Source organism: Lactuca saligna, chromosome 8 (genome assembly GCF_052625555.1).
Source record: "Lactuca saligna cultivar CGN05327 chromosome 8, ASM5262555v1, whole genome shotgun sequence".
In the NCBI taxonomy this organism is placed as follows: Eukaryota; Viridiplantae; Streptophyta; class Magnoliopsida; order Asterales; family Asteraceae; genus Lactuca; species Lactuca saligna.
Window position 1 is genome coordinate 168,940,447 of NC_136424.1, and position 16,888 is coordinate 168,957,334.

At 35.4% G+C, this 16,888-nt stretch overlaps 1 protein-coding gene and 1 non-coding gene across 2 annotated transcripts; one reads left to right on the top strand and one right to left on the bottom strand.

Moving 5' to 3' along the window:
* The first annotated feature begins 1,513 nt into the window (after nt 1–1,513).
* LOC145013159 (O-fucosyltransferase 6-like) lies at nt 1,514–5,195 on the top strand. Its single transcript, XM_078971966.1, has 10 exons — nt 1,514–2,035; nt 2,131–2,190; nt 2,323–2,419; nt 2,594–2,670; nt 2,784–2,872; nt 3,012–3,195; nt 3,392–3,573; nt 3,719–3,821; nt 4,001–4,332; nt 4,556–5,195. Exons 1-10 carry the CDS (start codon nt 1,826–1,828, stop codon nt 4,947–4,949), a joined length of 1,728 nt encoding a protein of 575 aa, XP_078828092.1. The 5' UTR covers nt 1,514–1,825; the 3' UTR covers nt 4,950–5,195.
* A 9,703-nt stretch (nt 5,196–14,898) lies between these two features.
* On the bottom strand, nt 14,899–15,005 carry LOC145013447 (small nucleolar RNA R71). The gene has a single exon (XR_013665007.1). It is a non-coding gene; the product is annotated as a small nucleolar RNA R71 (small nucleolar RNA).
* Nucleotides 15,006–16,888: the final 1,883 nt, after the last annotated feature.

The window sequence follows — 16,888 nt, forward strand, 5'->3', positions numbered from 1 at the left end:
AACCTAGTAATTTGATAATATATTGCTCGCTTAAATGAAGAAAAAGAAACGCATGATTCATATTCAGTTTTTTCTTCTTTTGGAAAAATACGGGTGAGACTTGAACCTTCAACCTAAAAGAGAAGGACAACACGTTATAACGCTAGACTAGAAGCCTTTTGATAACTATAAAGTTAATTATTCACATCTAAAATCTTTATTTTTTTGGAAATGAAACTTCCCTAACGAGGGTTTACGGGCCATCTTTCGTGCACCGACTAATCATCCGCTTCAAATATGAGAATATGCCTCATGCCTTGTAGTCACTACAGGCGAACCTCCATGACCACATAGGCTGAGTAGTGTCAGGATTTGAACATGAGTCAATAGGTTATCCACCATATCCTCCATATATCTTACCATGTCACTACAACCCGAGTGGTTCACATCTAAAATCTTTGACTTAGTATTGAATGCTTACTTTGGTATTTTTGATAGACTTATCTTTTTTTTTTTTCCTCATGGTAACTCTGGTGGAATTTCTAATTTTATTAATTACATATTTGAATTTGCACATAGATATGCTGGTTAGCCAGGTTGGATACATTGATATATGCCATAATTAATGATTACAATCCGGCAAGCCAAGTTGGGTATACCGACATATACCATAATTAATGATTTCACACGTAAAAATCTAAAGATTACATGTAGTTTCTGATAACTCAATTTTGATTTTGTACTGGTACTTCCTTAAGTACCCATCGATACACTAAATGATTTAGAACATTTATTTTTGGAAATTAAAAAATAAAAAACAAAATATATGTTATGAGTTTCAATATAAATAAATAAAATTCAAAATTTTAATTCTAAAATATTAAAAAGAAGGGTACATAATAACATTAGATAAAAACCAAGATGATAAGATAAGAGATAAATATAGGATGAACATTATATATATTTGTTCAACTCTATGTTATATGTATGATGATAAAAGTGTGATTTTGAATGTTTAGACTAATAATTTGGTACATCTAGTTATATATTTTGATGCAAATAACTTATTTGGGCATTGACTAATAAAGTACAGCAATTATACTTACAGAGGACACGTTTATATGCAAAATGAAACGAAATTTTAATATTTTTCCATCTAAAAATAAATATTCTGAAAATTAATGATTAGGTACTAGTTTATAAGAAAATAAAACATAATCAGGAATAATTCATTTCAATTATAACTATTAATCATTTATATGGTAAAAAGCCTATATAGGTTTTTCCTAAAAAAGTAATTGTATCATTTATATGTCCCCTAATTATTTATTTGAATATATTTCGTAAATATCTGCATTGCCTAGATAAAACCTTCATTGTTTTAAATGTTATTTCTTGACCTTTTTTGAAAAAACTAAATACATTTATTCGGTTTGTGCAAAATAGATAAACCTGAGGGGCCTTTTTGGAACTATAATTACGATTTATACAAACGTATCAAAAATCCAACTAAGATTTCTTGCTTGCGATTCCATCGAGGTGAAGGCCGGAGTCCCTGGCCCACTTTCTCTCTCCTCATTCTTTCTTTCTCTCTCTACAAAATTTCTGGTATTCATCTGCAAGAATCAGAATCCTTCAAAAAACCCAGAAGCATAATCGCACAATGGCAACAACCTCTCTGTTGATGATGACGCTGTTGCGGTTGCGACGCCATGAAAAACCATGTATCATCGGAAAATAAATACAACCACCACCATCGCCATCGCCATCGCCACCTCCACCTCCACCGCCATTGACACCACCATTGTTGTTTAATTTGATCAGCTAAAGAGAAAAGTCATCAACCATGAAGAAGAAAACCCATCATCATAACAACGCTGTTTACATCGGTATCGGTATCTTTCAAGGTGTAATACTCTGCCACCGTCGCCGCCTCCACCTCCATCATCTACTCCCTTTTATCTCCGCCGTCGCCGGTTGTATTTTATTCCTGTTCGCCGTTTTATCATTCCTTTCGCCACCAATCAACCACGACCAATTCCATTCCCACCATAAGGTAAACATAAACATAACCAAAAACCCATTCATAAATCTTGAATCTCATTTTGACCTAATCATTACTTCAATCGAATTTAATATTCTTGTTTACAGTCTGATCAATACATCGAGGTGCGTTCAAATGCCCGAAAGCCGACAGCTTTTCTTGTTCCGGTAAGCGTTACATTGGATTTGTTCTGTTTTTACACTTTTTTTTATTTACAATTTGATGTTTTTTTAATTACATAGAATTAACAAATTTTATTCTGTTCGACTTTTTATTATTATTTGTTATGAATTTTGAAGCATTCGAGAACACAAGAGCTTGTTCGCCGGAATCTATGGCAGTCAAGTCACTCCCAGTTCTACTACGGTTGCTCGGAAAAAAATCAGAATTTTTTAGGTTTGTTTTATGTTTTTATTTAATACTTTAATTATAAAAAAAATCTTTAAATACCCATTTTCGGATACACTTATATTATCTAATTCAAGAAACATGAATCATGCATTTAATTTTCGTAGTTTTAAATTTTTATTTTTTAATACATTCTAATCAATTTGAATTTGTGTCTTATAGAAGCAAATGCAAAAACAAATCCCCATCGGTTTTTATTGATTGCAACGAGTGGTGGTTTAAATCAACAACGAACAGGGGTACGTATGTAATATGTGGAATAAGTTTGTTAATTTATGTCATAAATTGTCATTATTAATTTATTCGCATATATTTGTTTCTAAAATGTAACATTAAAAAATAAAAATTGCAGATAACAGATGCAGTTGTTGCTGCTTATATACTAAACGCGACACTCGTAGTCCCAAAACTTGATCAAAAATCATATTGGAAAGACCAAAGGTTTGTACACGACTTTTAAAACATAATGAAATTTTATATATTTTTGATATAAAAAAAAAATAAAAAATTGGGGTGGGGTTGACACGATTCCCAATGTAGATTCTATTCTTATAGGGTCTATTTTAATGATTTTATGCAGCAATTTCTCTGAAATCTTTGATGTGGATTGGTTTATATCGTATCTTTCAAAAGAAGTTAAGATTGTTAAAGAGCTTCCTGCTATTAATGGGAGAGTTGTGCATCCTCATCGGACCCGAGTGCCCCGAAAATGCAATCAAGGGTGCTATCAATCTCGAATGGTACCTTTACTCGACAAGAAAAAGGTATATATATTTTCTTGCCAATTATAATGTTATCTATTTTGAAAAAAAATATATCCAATTTTAGCAGTAAAAGTGTTACGATAGATGTTCCGAAATAATAAAATAAAAGTAGAATATTATAGTAACAAATCAATAAAAGTATGTTGCTATTCCTTCTTGATTTTAGAGAGATTGATTTCGGGTAACTATATTGTAGGCCGTAATGCTAACAAAGTTTGATTACCGGTTATCGAACCGTTTGGCTACGGATCTTCAGAAATTGAGATGTCGAGCCAATTATCACGCGTTGAAGTTTACTGATCCGATTGTTGAAATGGGAAAAACGTTAGTCGGACGAATGAGGAAGAAAAGCAAGCATTTCATAGCTTTACATTTGAGGTACATATTCAACTAGGTTGAAATACCCGAACCCATCAAATCCGGATTTTGGAAACTGAATCCGTTCTAATGTGATTGGTTTCGGTTCAGATTCAACGTTCGATTTCTACTTTTTCTATTCGTGACAAAATTTTCGAATGTGTAGATTCGAATCCGATATGCTTGCATTCTCGGGATGCTATTATGGTGGTGGAGACAAGGAACGACAAGAATTACAACAAATTCGAAGAAGGTGGAAAACTTTACATGTAAGGCTTCGTTTTACCCAATCAATAGAGCTAGATAGAGGTGCACACAGACTCGGCTAGGACACGGCCCCAAACCATCTTTCAAATCCCTTAGGCCTGATCCGGCCTGATACGTGTGCATCTTTAAATCATTATAAAACATTAAAATATGGATATAAAACATGATTTTTGCAATGTAGAAAAGGAACCCAGACAGGGAACGGAGGCAAGGGAGATGTCCATTGACTCCCGAGGAAGTCGGGCTTATGCTACGAGCATTAGGATACGGGAGAGATGTTCACATCTATGTGGCATCAGGTGAAGTATACGGAGGTGAAGATACGTTAGCACCATTAAAAGCTTTGTTTCCAAACATTCATTCCAAGGACACTATCACAACCAAAGAGGAACTCGCACCGTTTTCATCGTATTCTTCGCGTATGGCCGCTTTAGATTTTATCGTTTGTGACGAAAGTGATGTTTTCGTCACAAACAACAATGGTAACATGGCTAAAATGTTAGCCGGCAGAAGGTACAAAACACAATACTCATTGAAAAATGCATATACTTATAGAAACATATCAGGATTTAAGTCGCAGTATACTGTGCAGTCTAAAAGTTTTAATTCCAAAGTGGATTTAACTTGATGTTCTTGGGGCGGGGTGGTGTGGTCCCGCAAGAATTTTTTTTTCTTTCCATAAACTAGTTGGAATCTTTTGGAAATAACAATTTCTTTTGAATTTCGATTATTTTAGGAGATACTTTGGACATAAACCTACGATCAGACCAAACGCCAAAAAGCTTTGGCGTTTGTTTCAAGATCATGACAACATGACATGGGAAGAGTTTGTGAACACGACCCGATTTTATCAGATCGGGTTCATGGGCCAACCCAATGAGGTTAAGCCCGGGAGGGGAGAGTTTCATGAAAACCCGGTTGCGTGCATATGTGAAGACAAAGAGTCAAAGTCAAAGTCAATGATATTGTCAAAACCTGATTTGGAATCAAATGATGAAACCGATAGTTCTTATGAGGAGGATGTTGAAAACGAAAACAAGACACGGGCGATTCAAAGGTTGGCTACAAAAGATTCGAGTCTAATCACTAATCCTGAAAATCATGAGTTTGAAGAGATTTTTTCTGATTAATTATTGAAAATTTTAGATTTTTGTTATGGGGTTGGTTGGGTATTTTAAGAACTTTTATGATAAAAAATAGTATGCCTAAGAAATTTGTATATAGAGGCTTTTCTTAAAGTTGTTGAAATGTTTTGGGTAGGTTGTATTTATTCATTTTTGTAATTAATTTAATATAGCAAGATTGGTTCGATTTGACAATGTCTGGCTCAAGGACTCTTGTGTGTTGTACACTTGTACTAAAGTTTTTTTCTTGAAGCGAATATACAATGATAAAATGGAACTGTAATAATAATCTGAAATTTCTTTTTATGTTAAAAGTAATATTACGAAATAACGAAACCTAATAATTAACTTCAGTAACAGATTAAATCCAGATTTAAAACATATTTATTCTAGATTACATAGAATTATAGAAATATATGTTATCCAATTTGTACTATAAAATATATAGAGATTATATTTAAAACAAATTTATATCACTATAATAATGTTAGTCAAATATTTGTTGAAAGATAATAAGATATGTAGAGATTATATTTAAAACTAATTTATATCTCTATGATTATAGATGTTCGTCAAATATTTGTTGAAAGATAAGTATTTATCTTTTATAATATATATATATATATATATATATATATATATATATATATATATATATATATATATATATATATATATATATATATATATTTCTATTCTTGTATAATAACATAAAATCATTTTCTTGCACACTTATATATAAAATAGTTTTACAATTTTTAATTCTATTAGTGATGATGCTAACTAATTGTTTTAGGAAAAATGATTTGTGATGGTAATTATCTTTTTGTCTTGTTTATATTATTTAACTTGTTAAATATGTTTACATATTATCATTGTCAAATGTGTAAAATAAAGTTGCCTAAATGTAAACAATTTTTTAACTTTTTTCTAGACTTTCATACATTTTTTTTAAAATTTCATAATTTTTTACAAGTTTTAAATTTTTTTATATTTTTGTACAATGTTTTTTTATAAATTTCATACAACATTTTATAAACTTTCTTTTGTAATATTTTTAAAATTTAATACATTGTTTTTAATAAATTTTCATACATTCTTAGTAGTTGTTTAAAAATCGGTTAGATCGGTTTTTATAATTTAGTTTTCAAAATTCAAAACATTTTAAATGATATATAATTATAGTATTATCTAATTTAATTTTTATAAAACAAACAAAAACAAATTATTTAGTTGTGATTTAAAATTTATAAACAACTACTAAGAATGTATATTATAATTTAATATTTAATAGATAAAAAAATTTTGAAAAAAAATGCATATTAATGTTTTTTATTAGGTTAAAGTTTTTGAATTTATTTGAAAAAATAAATTATAAAATAAATAAATAATTATAGATATATTAAAAATAAATAAATAAGAATTTGTTATTCCATTTTTTTTGGATATAGAAGGAAAGGACATGGTTTTGGAAGAAACCGTGCAACGTAGAGTGGAAAGGAGTCCGACTCACAACTCCTCAAAAAGAAGCGCTTACGAGAGGCTACCTGAGATTTAAGTTTTTCAATTTCTTTCTTTTTGGTTTTAATTTTCCTTTTACTTTGTTTTGTTTTAGGGTGTGTTTTAAAAAGGATTTTTCACTCTTTACTTATTGCTAATAAACGTTGTTGTGAGGGAAAGGAAGGCACAAGTGTGGGGTGTGGTGTGCTTAATTGGAAATTTTTATTTTTAAATGGTGCATTGTACATCATCACGACATGGATGAGCGTGGGTGGTGGAAACATGCCTGATAATCACGAGGATTAAAACACCATGGCGTGGTGTCTCCATACCGCAACGTGGAAAAGGTTTTTACGCAGAAATTTGATTTAAGTCTAAAAGTCACAAGTTGAAACAATTTTTTCATCCAAACACACCCAACACGTCGAGGTTTTGCTCTCCATGACTTCCTTTTCCAAAAAGTTTCGATTTTCAATGTTTTTCTCCGCAAAAGGTACCTTCTTTTTACTTCTAATCGGTTAATTAGTGCTTGTATTTTGATTTTGAGCATAAAATTTGTTAGTAGGTTGATATTTAGTATTTTTTTTCAAAACTAGAGTTCTGATTTTTCATTCGATTTAGACGTGTTTTCACCCGATTTTAACATGAAAATTGTAACATTCAAGAATTTGGTATGTTCCCTTTAACCCCCCCTTAATGCAAATTTATCTCATTATAGTCCCAAGATAGTACGCGGGGTGTACTCTGTGAGTACACCTACCGTACTAGCCCGTTTCTAGATCGTACATGAACCCATGTACGCTGGGCGTATGTGGGAGTACGCATGACGTATGCAAGGCAAGGATAAGCCTTAATTTTTAGGGTTTGTGCCATATTTAAGCAACTTATACCACACTTTGACATTCTATTGATCAGCCACCATCACTCTCTACCATGAAAACGAAACCCTAAGTATCATTTGTGAGTTTTAACCTTGAAAGTGAGTTTTGGTGAAGTGGTAGAAGCAGAAGCCTTGGAGGTTGCTTGGGAGTAGTTTAAGCTTTTAGATACAGAGTTATCTTCATATTAGCAAGTCATTTGAGGTAAAAAGCTCCCATCTTGATGATTCTTTATGGTAGATCCAACTTAGGGTGTCATATGTGCATTTTTGGGTGTTTTGAGCTAAAGTTGAGTTTTGGTCTACTCCAGAAGCCATGGAGGTTAGATCTTAGCACATTTGAGGTCCCTTGTCCACAAAAATGCAACCTTTATGAGTTATTTTAGTTCATGCATGAGTCAGGTTCTTTTTTTATGGTTCTTTTTTGAGTTTTGAGTCTTATTAAGTCATGCGCGCATGGGAGTAAAGTTGCCAACTTTACATGTTAAGTCACCTTCTAGAGTCAGATCTGAGAGTTTGGCATGTTGGCTTAACTGAATAAGTGCTTAATGAGTTGGGTTGGCTGTATGTGGAGTACGCAGGGCGTACTCAGCTCGTACATTGAGTGTACGCCCAACGTACTAAGCTGTTTGACTTTTGGGTTGAATTCCTAGGGGTTGGGCTATACTTTAGGCTTTTAGGGTTTGGTCCTTGTTAGGCCATTGGGCTTCTAAATTTGGGTCATGGATAGACTATGAAATTTCTTGGGATTAGGTCTATGATGATTTTTAGGCCCAATTTGGAAGTTGACCCTTGGGATGCCATTTAGGAATTTGGGCCTTTTGAGCAAACGGGTTGGGCCTTGGTTTTAGGCCATGTAAGAAAAAGGGTACAATGGTTTTACCTTGGATATTGGACAAATAATTTAGATTCTTGATTATGGGTCGAGATCTAATTATTAATTGGATATTATTTTGTCACACCCCCGAACCGGACAGCGGAAACGTCCGAGGGCTCTTGTGACTTAAATTGAATACCATCACAATGATTATACATGAATCATAACATCATTCATCACCATGCATTGAAATATTACAACTGATATTGTTTACATTCAGTACATTGTTTAAACGTTACAATTCCATAACATAAACTGTCTAATAAATAGTATAAGCAAAACACCATGACATGACTTGGTACTTATTCTCCGGCTTACCTGTTACCTGAGAATACAAGTTATTTTCAAAACAGTCAACATATGAAATGTTGGTGAGTTCATATGTAATGTTATGGAAAAATGATTTTTGTGAAGATTGCAAACCCATAAAATCCGATATTTTCTGAAAAAAGTATTTGTAAAAAAAAAAAGTGTGAAGATCCGTAAATATGCTTGTCGATTTTGAAAAATGTATAAGTGTTGAACTTTGTATACATCACATAGGTTAAAATGTTGAACTTCCCGGGAAAACCCGATGTTTTCCCAATACGTAAATCACATGACTTGTTTATTGTTATACCGATACGACGATTGTTTTTGATTACCCAGGTGACATTGGATTAATTAAGGTTTGTGAGTTGTTACAATCACACATTAATGAAAATGACTAGTTTATAACTACAAATTACAAACGATCCTTAAGGCGTCGTCCGTACTACTCACATAATCCAACCACCCTGACTTCTATTGATTAACGCCACAAATCTGATTACTCAAATTCTCATAAGCCGGTCAACCGAGGAGAAAGGAGGGTACGGAGCCCCCTTTATTTCCATAGGTTATTCAAGGCTATCGGGAATGCGAAAAGCACTTGGCCCGAATCGCATTTGACTTCTAGACCTCACTAGCAGTACTAATGGGCCATTAGGGCCCAATAGCACAATAGAGCTATTGAAAGTCCTTTTACATGAAACTAGGTCATAGAAGGCCCATTAACATGTAAGCGCGTTCCCTTCGGGCCCAAAGATCATGTTATTGGGCTAGCAAGGACCAACAAGCACGATTTGAAACTTTCAAGCTCAAAGATTGAATGTTGACTCATCGTAGTTATCGCGTGTTTATTGAAATCCTGTGATTTATTGATTTTTGTTTTGTTATTGATTCGAGACCGAATCAATTCGTTCTGTAACGATATTGGGTGTTGAGTGTGTATTTGTTCTTATGCTTCGTCGGTAGTCGTGGGTCTTGTATTTCGTCTTAATGAATTAATTCGTTTAAAAGTAAGATTTTTACTTTTTCACAACCTTTCTTTTATAAAAATAGCACTTTTAGTCCTTTATATAAAAGAATTTCATTTTTAGTCCTTAAAACATTATTTTGACACTTTTGTATCATAAACTTGTTGAGAAGACATTTTTAGCCCAAATTCATTTTGTAAACAACTTTAGTCCTTCCATAATGATGTTTTCTTGGTTAAAACCCTCAATTTCGCAACTTTGTCGGTTTTGGCCCAAAATAGAAATTTTTTACATTTTTGATCCTTTTTGAATTTGAAAAGCATTTTTGACCATTGGAATAGTTTTATTACACTTCAAATCCCTTGATTTATAGAAAATTGCATTCTTAGCCCCTCAAATTTAGAAATCTCGCAATTTGAAGCTTATTGGGCCGAAAAGCCCAAATTTAGCCCATTAAATTCAAAATTTACATTTAAGCCCCTCCAAAAATGTTGATGTTCAGAAAAATTATCATAGAAACTTTTTGGACACTTTTGACCCTCCAGAAATTATAATTTGTCGGTTTGGACCCCAAGTTTTGTATTTTTGACAATTTAAGCCCAAAAATGAGTTTTATGTTCAAGTATGTTAATCCTAACCATATAAACTATTTTTCTTGAGTTGATTAGTATAAAATAGTTTAGGTTATGTTTATTTCCTTCCCCATGTTTTAGATCTCGGTTTTACACACTTGTTAAATAACATATTCATCACAAACACATAATATCACACACATACATGCATCAAATCACACATAGCATACATTTACACATAGATCTACACGTTTACTTGTATTCTCCCCCCATAAAACTCATAAAAACCGAAAAGAAGGGGGTATGAAACTCACCTTGGGTGTGGTTTCGGTTTTGGAAGGAAAAGATGAGAAGAATTCGATCCTAGCAACCTTTCTTGGAAGACCTCGAATTTAAAGAGCTTCTAAGGTGCAAGATCACAAGATTGAATGGATTTAGAAGAGATTTTGATGAAATGAAGGGAGTTAGATCATAATTTAGCCATTAACTTACCTTAGATGATGAATTACTTGATGAAGTTCCTTAGACTTCAAGCCAAATTTTCGAGATTTTAGATGAAGAAGAAGAGATGATCTTTGAGTGGTTTAGAGAGAAATCTAGTTGGGATGTGTGTGTTTGTTTGGTTTCGGTCGAGAATGAGAGAGAGGGAGAAGAAGAGAAGTGCTTGCATGGAAAGATGAGATTGCATGGATGTTTGAAGTGTAAAACATGGATATCCTCCATATAAAAGTGATGTGTCAGGCAAGAAGTCAACTTCCTCTTTTCCTTTGGGCTTGGGCCGAGAATGGTGAAGAAAAAGGAAGGGATTGAGCCTTAATTGCTTAAGCCAAATTTTCATGGTTATGTTGAGTGATTTTTGGTCCAAGTAATTATAAATGTGATTTTTATGACCCATGAAGGCTAAATTAGGTTAATTATGGCCCAATATGGTTCATCAAATTAATTTATTTCATTCTAGGCCCAATATGGCCCAAAATTTTAAAACAAATGGAAGTGGGTCCAATTAGAGCCCATTCAAGAGTTACAAGCCCAATATAGTCCAATTGGAAGCTTATTGGTCCATTGGGCCCAATAAGGAAATCCTAATCCATAATGGACTTAAATAAGGATTTCCAAGGTTTCCAATTGCTTGTTGACTATTTGCAATGCTTGTATGAAGTGTTTTATTGAAATTTTTTTTGTCATAGAGTAAGCATCATACATGATTTCCTGTCTTTGATTCATAATTGGCATAAGTGTTGTAGTTACAAGGCACAAAAATTTCTAGTTGTGACATATTTGATGGTGTTAGCATGGGGATTTTTTGGATTAGCAGATCGAGATTCTATTTGAGAGATTCAACTGCTTGAGGTGACTCTTGCATGACTCTTGCATGTTTTATGTAGGATGCTAGTTGTGACATATTTGATGGTGCCAGCTGGGTGTCGCCCACCTCAGCCCAACACAACGGTGATCTACACTTACGTCCATATAGCGCTTCGAAAGGAGCGACTTTGATGCTCGAATGGTAACTGTTGTTATACGAGAATTCAACTAAGGGTAAGTGGGTATCCCAGGACTTCCCAAAGTCTATCACACATGCGCGAAGCATGTCTTCGAGCGTATGGATAGTTCGTTCGCTTTGACCGTCCGTTTGTGGGTGATAAGCAGTGGTCATGTAGAGATGGGTTCCAAGTGCTTTCTGAAGTGATTGCCAAAAACGTGAAGTGAACCTACTGTCTCTATCTGAGATGATAGACACTGGCACTCCGTGAAGCCTCACGATTTCTCGGATGTATATTCTTGTTAGTCTCTCCATCTTGTAGGATTCTTTTATTGGCAGGAAATGGGCGGATTTCGTCATTCGGTCAACTATTACCCATATAGTGTCTAATCCATCTGACGTCTTGGGTAGCTTGGTCACAAAGTCCATAGAAATCCCTTCCCATTTCCACTCGGGGATTTCTGGTTGCTGTAATAACCCCGAGGGCTTCTGGTATTCCACCTTTACTTTGCTGCAAGTAAGGCATTTGCTGACATAGGTGGCAATTTCTGCCTTCATATTAGGCCACTAATAATGTTGTTTAATATCCAAGTACATTTTTTCCGAACCTGGATGGATGGAGTATCACATCTTGTGAGTTTCGTTCATGACTACCTCCCTAAATCCTCCAAATTTAGGGACACAAATATGGTTTATGAAATAGTATACTTCGTCCTCTTTCACCTCGAGATTCTTCTCCATTTCGCGTAATGCTTCGCTTGCTCCGTTTTCCGCCTTCATGGCATCTGACTGGGCTACCCTGATCTGAGTGGTTAGGTGAGATTGGATGGTTATAGAGAGAGTTTTCACACGACGATTAGAGTACTCTTTCCGGCTCAAGGCATCAGCTACCACGTTGGCCTTACCTGGGTGGTACTTGATTTCACACTCGTAATCGTTTAATAGTTCAACCCATCTTCGTTGCCTCATATTCAGCTCTTTCCGATTCAAGATGTGCTGGAGACTCTTGTGGTCCGTGAAGATGGCGCACTTCGTACCATAGAGGTAATGCCTCCAAATCTTCAGAGCGAAGACCACTCCTCCCAATTCCAGATCATGGGTTGTATAGTTCACTTCGTGTGTCTTTAGTTGGCGGGATGTGTAAGTGATATTGCCATATTTATACCTATTTTTAGGAAATATTTAAGTACATTTTTATTAATAAATTGATAATATGTTTAGAATAATGATACTTATGACTTTAAATTGTTATTTTCAGTCAATATAAAGGATTTTCGAAGAGAGGGACCAAAAGTGATAATATGTGGAACATGGGAGGCTTGAAAGACAAGAAAAGAATAAATTCACGATAAATACTTAATTCACGACGTGGTGATGAAGCCCACGACATGGCATGGGGTTTCTAGAAAATAAACATCGCGACTTGGAGGATACGGATTACTTGAAGCCCACGACGTGGCACAGCTGGCCACGACGTGGTACGGATTTTTGAAGATTATATAAGTTCTCCTGATTATTACGAAAGAAAAAAGCTTTTGGCAGAAGGAAAGAATTCCAGAAGGCGATTTGGAGCAAAAGAAAGGTTCTGGAAGAGGGTTTTAAACACCAAAAAGAATAGAGGTTATTATTCTAGTTAAATAAGAACATGTCTCTCATTATTTTTAGCTGTGTTGGTTTAGTTGCTATGATAAGCAGCTGAATCTAGCTACTCTTGTTTAGCTAGATGAAGCTTTAAACTTATGAATAGTTCAATGTTTATGGATTAATTTTAGTTGGTAAAAATTGCTTGTGTTTGATTTGTATAACCTAGCATGCTATTGTTTGTTTCTCTAATTGCTTGATTGCATGTTCTATGTAGCTTAGTGACCATTAAAGTGCATGAAATTGTTTACCTAATGATTTAGTGAACATTGAATTGTTAGAGCTAGGATTGACCAATCTTAGTTACTAATTAGAATAAATAGAGCTTAGCTGTGTTAGAGAGCGTGTATTGTGACTATAATTGCGTTTATATTACAAATCTTACATAGCATATTTACATTCATAATTAGTTCTATGTTTAATTATGTGTGAACATACATGGTTTGACATGAATTAGTTAATTATTGGTAAAATTAGAACTAAATTACTAATACAACTAAAAACCAACTTAATAATCCATAATCATTAGCTAGCCATAAGGGAGAAGTGGATTCAAACTAAACAAGAACGTGTTTTTATTTATTGAATTTGATTTAAGTTCATCTGATCTTGTAAAACCAGATAAAACCCCTTTTAAACTTGTTAATAATTAGGTTAATTTAATAGTAAGTAAATTAACTAGTAACACCGTTCCCTGTGATCGACACCCAACTTACCCAAGCTATACTGTAATCTGACTAGGTACACTGCCTATAAGTGCATAGTTATTTAAGTTTGTTAGGTTATAAATATGTACTTTTTGTGCACATCAAGTTTTTGGCGCCGTTGCCGGGGAACGGCTTAGTTTTTAGCTTATTTATTTGCATTAAATTAATGGATCCTTCTTGTGGAGTAAAAAACCACAAAAAGATAATTTTTCAGCAAAATAAAATTTGTTCTGTTAATCACAGAGTCCACGACGTGGCCATATACTGGCCACGACGTGGAAAGATAAAAAAATTAAATTTTTAGTTTGTAGTTAGTTTTTCTTATTTTAGTTCAGTTTTACGTTTTTAGTTTAGCAAGTTGCAGGAGTTCATGACTAGAAGCTCAAACACACACTTGGTGCCACCACTTGAAGATCCCGAGTCTGCACTTCACAAGAAAAAGACGCCCTTACAAGAATTGAAGTCAGCCTTTTCTAGGAAGTCGGGAAAGAAGACAGGAGAGTCAAGTTCATCCGCGAGGCACAAGAGCAATCTTGAGCATTTGGATCATACGCCCGTCCAAACCGAGTCCGAAAGCGATACCGAGCCGGAATTTGAAGAACACACGAGCGAACCCGAGAACGAGCCAAGGAAGGAGATGGAAGCAATTGAAGAGATGTCCATGGGATCTTACAAGAAGCGGATCCGAGAAGATGTGGGCCCCGGTTTAGTCCAACCCGCAATACTTGCCACTACCACATTCGAGTTGAAGGGACACATATTGACTGCACTGAAGGATATCCCATTTTTTGGGAAAGATCATGAGGATGCTTTTAAGCATCTAGATGAAGTCAACGACATTGCGGATTACTACAATGTCCCAAATGTCAACAGAAACACAGTCTTGCTTAGGATGCTTCCCGTCACTTTCAAAGGAGCTGCTAAGGAGTGGTTAAAATCACTTCCACCGGGTACAATCACCACTTGGGCTCAAATGCGTGAGCAATTCCTGGACCAGTTTTGCCCGCCATCCAAGATAGCCAAACTCAAGAAGGCAATAGCCAACTTTGAGCAACAGACGGGGGAGTCATTATACGAAGCATGGGGGCGGTACAAGGGCTTGCTCAGAAATTGCCCTCAGCATGATCTAAATGCGCAACAAGAGATCTCAATCTTCTATGATGGGGTCAATGTTATGACGAGACAACTCCTTGACTCTCAAGGACCATTAACAAAGAAAAATCTAAGGGAGGTCAAGGAGTTGATTGAAGAATTCGCGAAGCACTCTCGCGAATACCACAACCCTAGGCAATATGGAATCAAAGGCAGTGGAGGGGCCCAAACTGAAGAAATAGCAGCTGTAATGGCCATGCTGAATAATATGGATTGAAGGATAACACAAATGGAACAATCAATACATGCCATAAGAGTGGGTTGCGAGAGATGTAGTGGTCCACACTTGACCAAGGACTGCAATGTAGATGAGTTTGGGAACAGGAAAGCTCAAGTGTGCTACTCTAGTGGGGATAAGTATGATGAGGACTGGAGGAAACCGAAGAAGGAGTGGCTGCCATATGAAGAGTATAAGAAGCAAAAAGAAGAGAAGTATAGGCAGACAGGTCGAGACTTTTATCAAAAGGAGCAGCCACCAGCCGAGAAGAAACCCGACCTAGAGACCATTTTGATGAAGTTTATGGAAGCTTCGGAAAAGAGACACGATGCCACTGATTTTGCTATTATGGAACAACAAACTTTGATAAAGAATCAACAAGCCTCCATCCATAACCTTGAAGTACAATTTGGTCAACTAGCCACTCTAGTTCATGAACAATTGTCCCCGAAGAATCCCAAAGTAAAGACCTAATCTCACGTAATGGCCATCGATATTGAAGAAGAAGCAATCTCTGAGTTCCTAGAGGCATTGGAAGAAGAACCACAACAGCCCGATCCAAAACCATAGAAGTTAAAGTTCAAAAGTGAAGAAGTTGCTGAACCAGCTTTGCCACGACGTGGCACTCCAATGGCCACAACGTGGCACATGTCTGATCAAAAATCCTTTAAGTTCGTTCCAGCTTATCAGCCACCTTTGCCATTTCCCACCCGGTCTGCACTTAGTCTACTGGAGAAGGAGCATTTAGAGTTTGTAAAGCATGTAAAGGGGATCCCAATTAATACTCCCTTTGTCGAGTCCTTATCCAAAGCTCCCGAGAACCAGAAATTACTGCAAGATTTGATAGACACTCGAAGGCAATTAAAGAAGCAGTCTACAGTGATTCTAAGTGAACAAACTTCAAAAGCTGTGTTGGGAGAAACACCAGAAAAGATGGGTGATCCAGGACACCTCACTCTTCCATGTGAGTTTGAGAATAAAATGAAGGTTAATGCTTTAGCCGATTCTGGGGCTAGCATTAATTTGATGCCTTTTTCATTTTATCAAAAATTGGAGATTCAGAAGATGAAGGCTACAAAAATGAAGATTCACATGGCAAATCGTTCGGTGACACAACCCCGTGGCATCGTGGAGGATATTTTGGTGAAAATTGGAAAATTTGTTTTTCCAATAGACTTTGTAGTCTTGGACATGAAAGAAGATCTGGATGTTCCAATAATCCTTGGGCATCCATTGTTTAACACTGCTGGAGCTCTTGTTGATATCCGCGAGTCTAAGCTCACTTTGAGGGTTGGAGATGAACAAGAAGTTTTTGGGATAAAAGATGACTTTCAAGAAGATAAAGAAGAGGTGTTCACAATTAATGAAGAGAATGAACTAGAAGAACTGGAAAAGCTTATGGAAGAAGAGATAAAGGCCGTTCATCAAGTCAACAGGACAAAACCGAGGGCATCTGTTCCATACTTGATTGAAGTCATAGCTTACAAGAGTCCGCCTTCTTGGGTGAGCAAAGAGGATGAGGAAATGACAAGTGATGAAGAAGAGGTCACTTCAAGAGTAACAAAGCCGGTGGTGAAAGAAGAGGAGGATGCTATGGAGTGCAAGGAACAAACTAAGGGCACAAAACGCAAGCTTGAAGAAG

Bases quoted from the DNA above. Each gene is read 5' to 3' on its own strand.
- LOC145013159 (XM_078971966.1), top strand. From the start codon at position 1,826: ATGAAGAAGAAAACCCATCATCATAACAACGCTGTTTACATCGGTATC. The intron at 2,420-2,593 runs GTTTGTTTTATG...TGTGTCTTATAG, and splicing joins AAAAAATCAGAATTTTTTAG to AAGCAAATGCAAAAACAAAT. The intron at 3,196-3,391 runs GTATATATATTT...ACTATATTGTAG, and splicing joins CTTTACTCGACAAGAAAAAG to GCCGTAATGCTAACAAAGTT.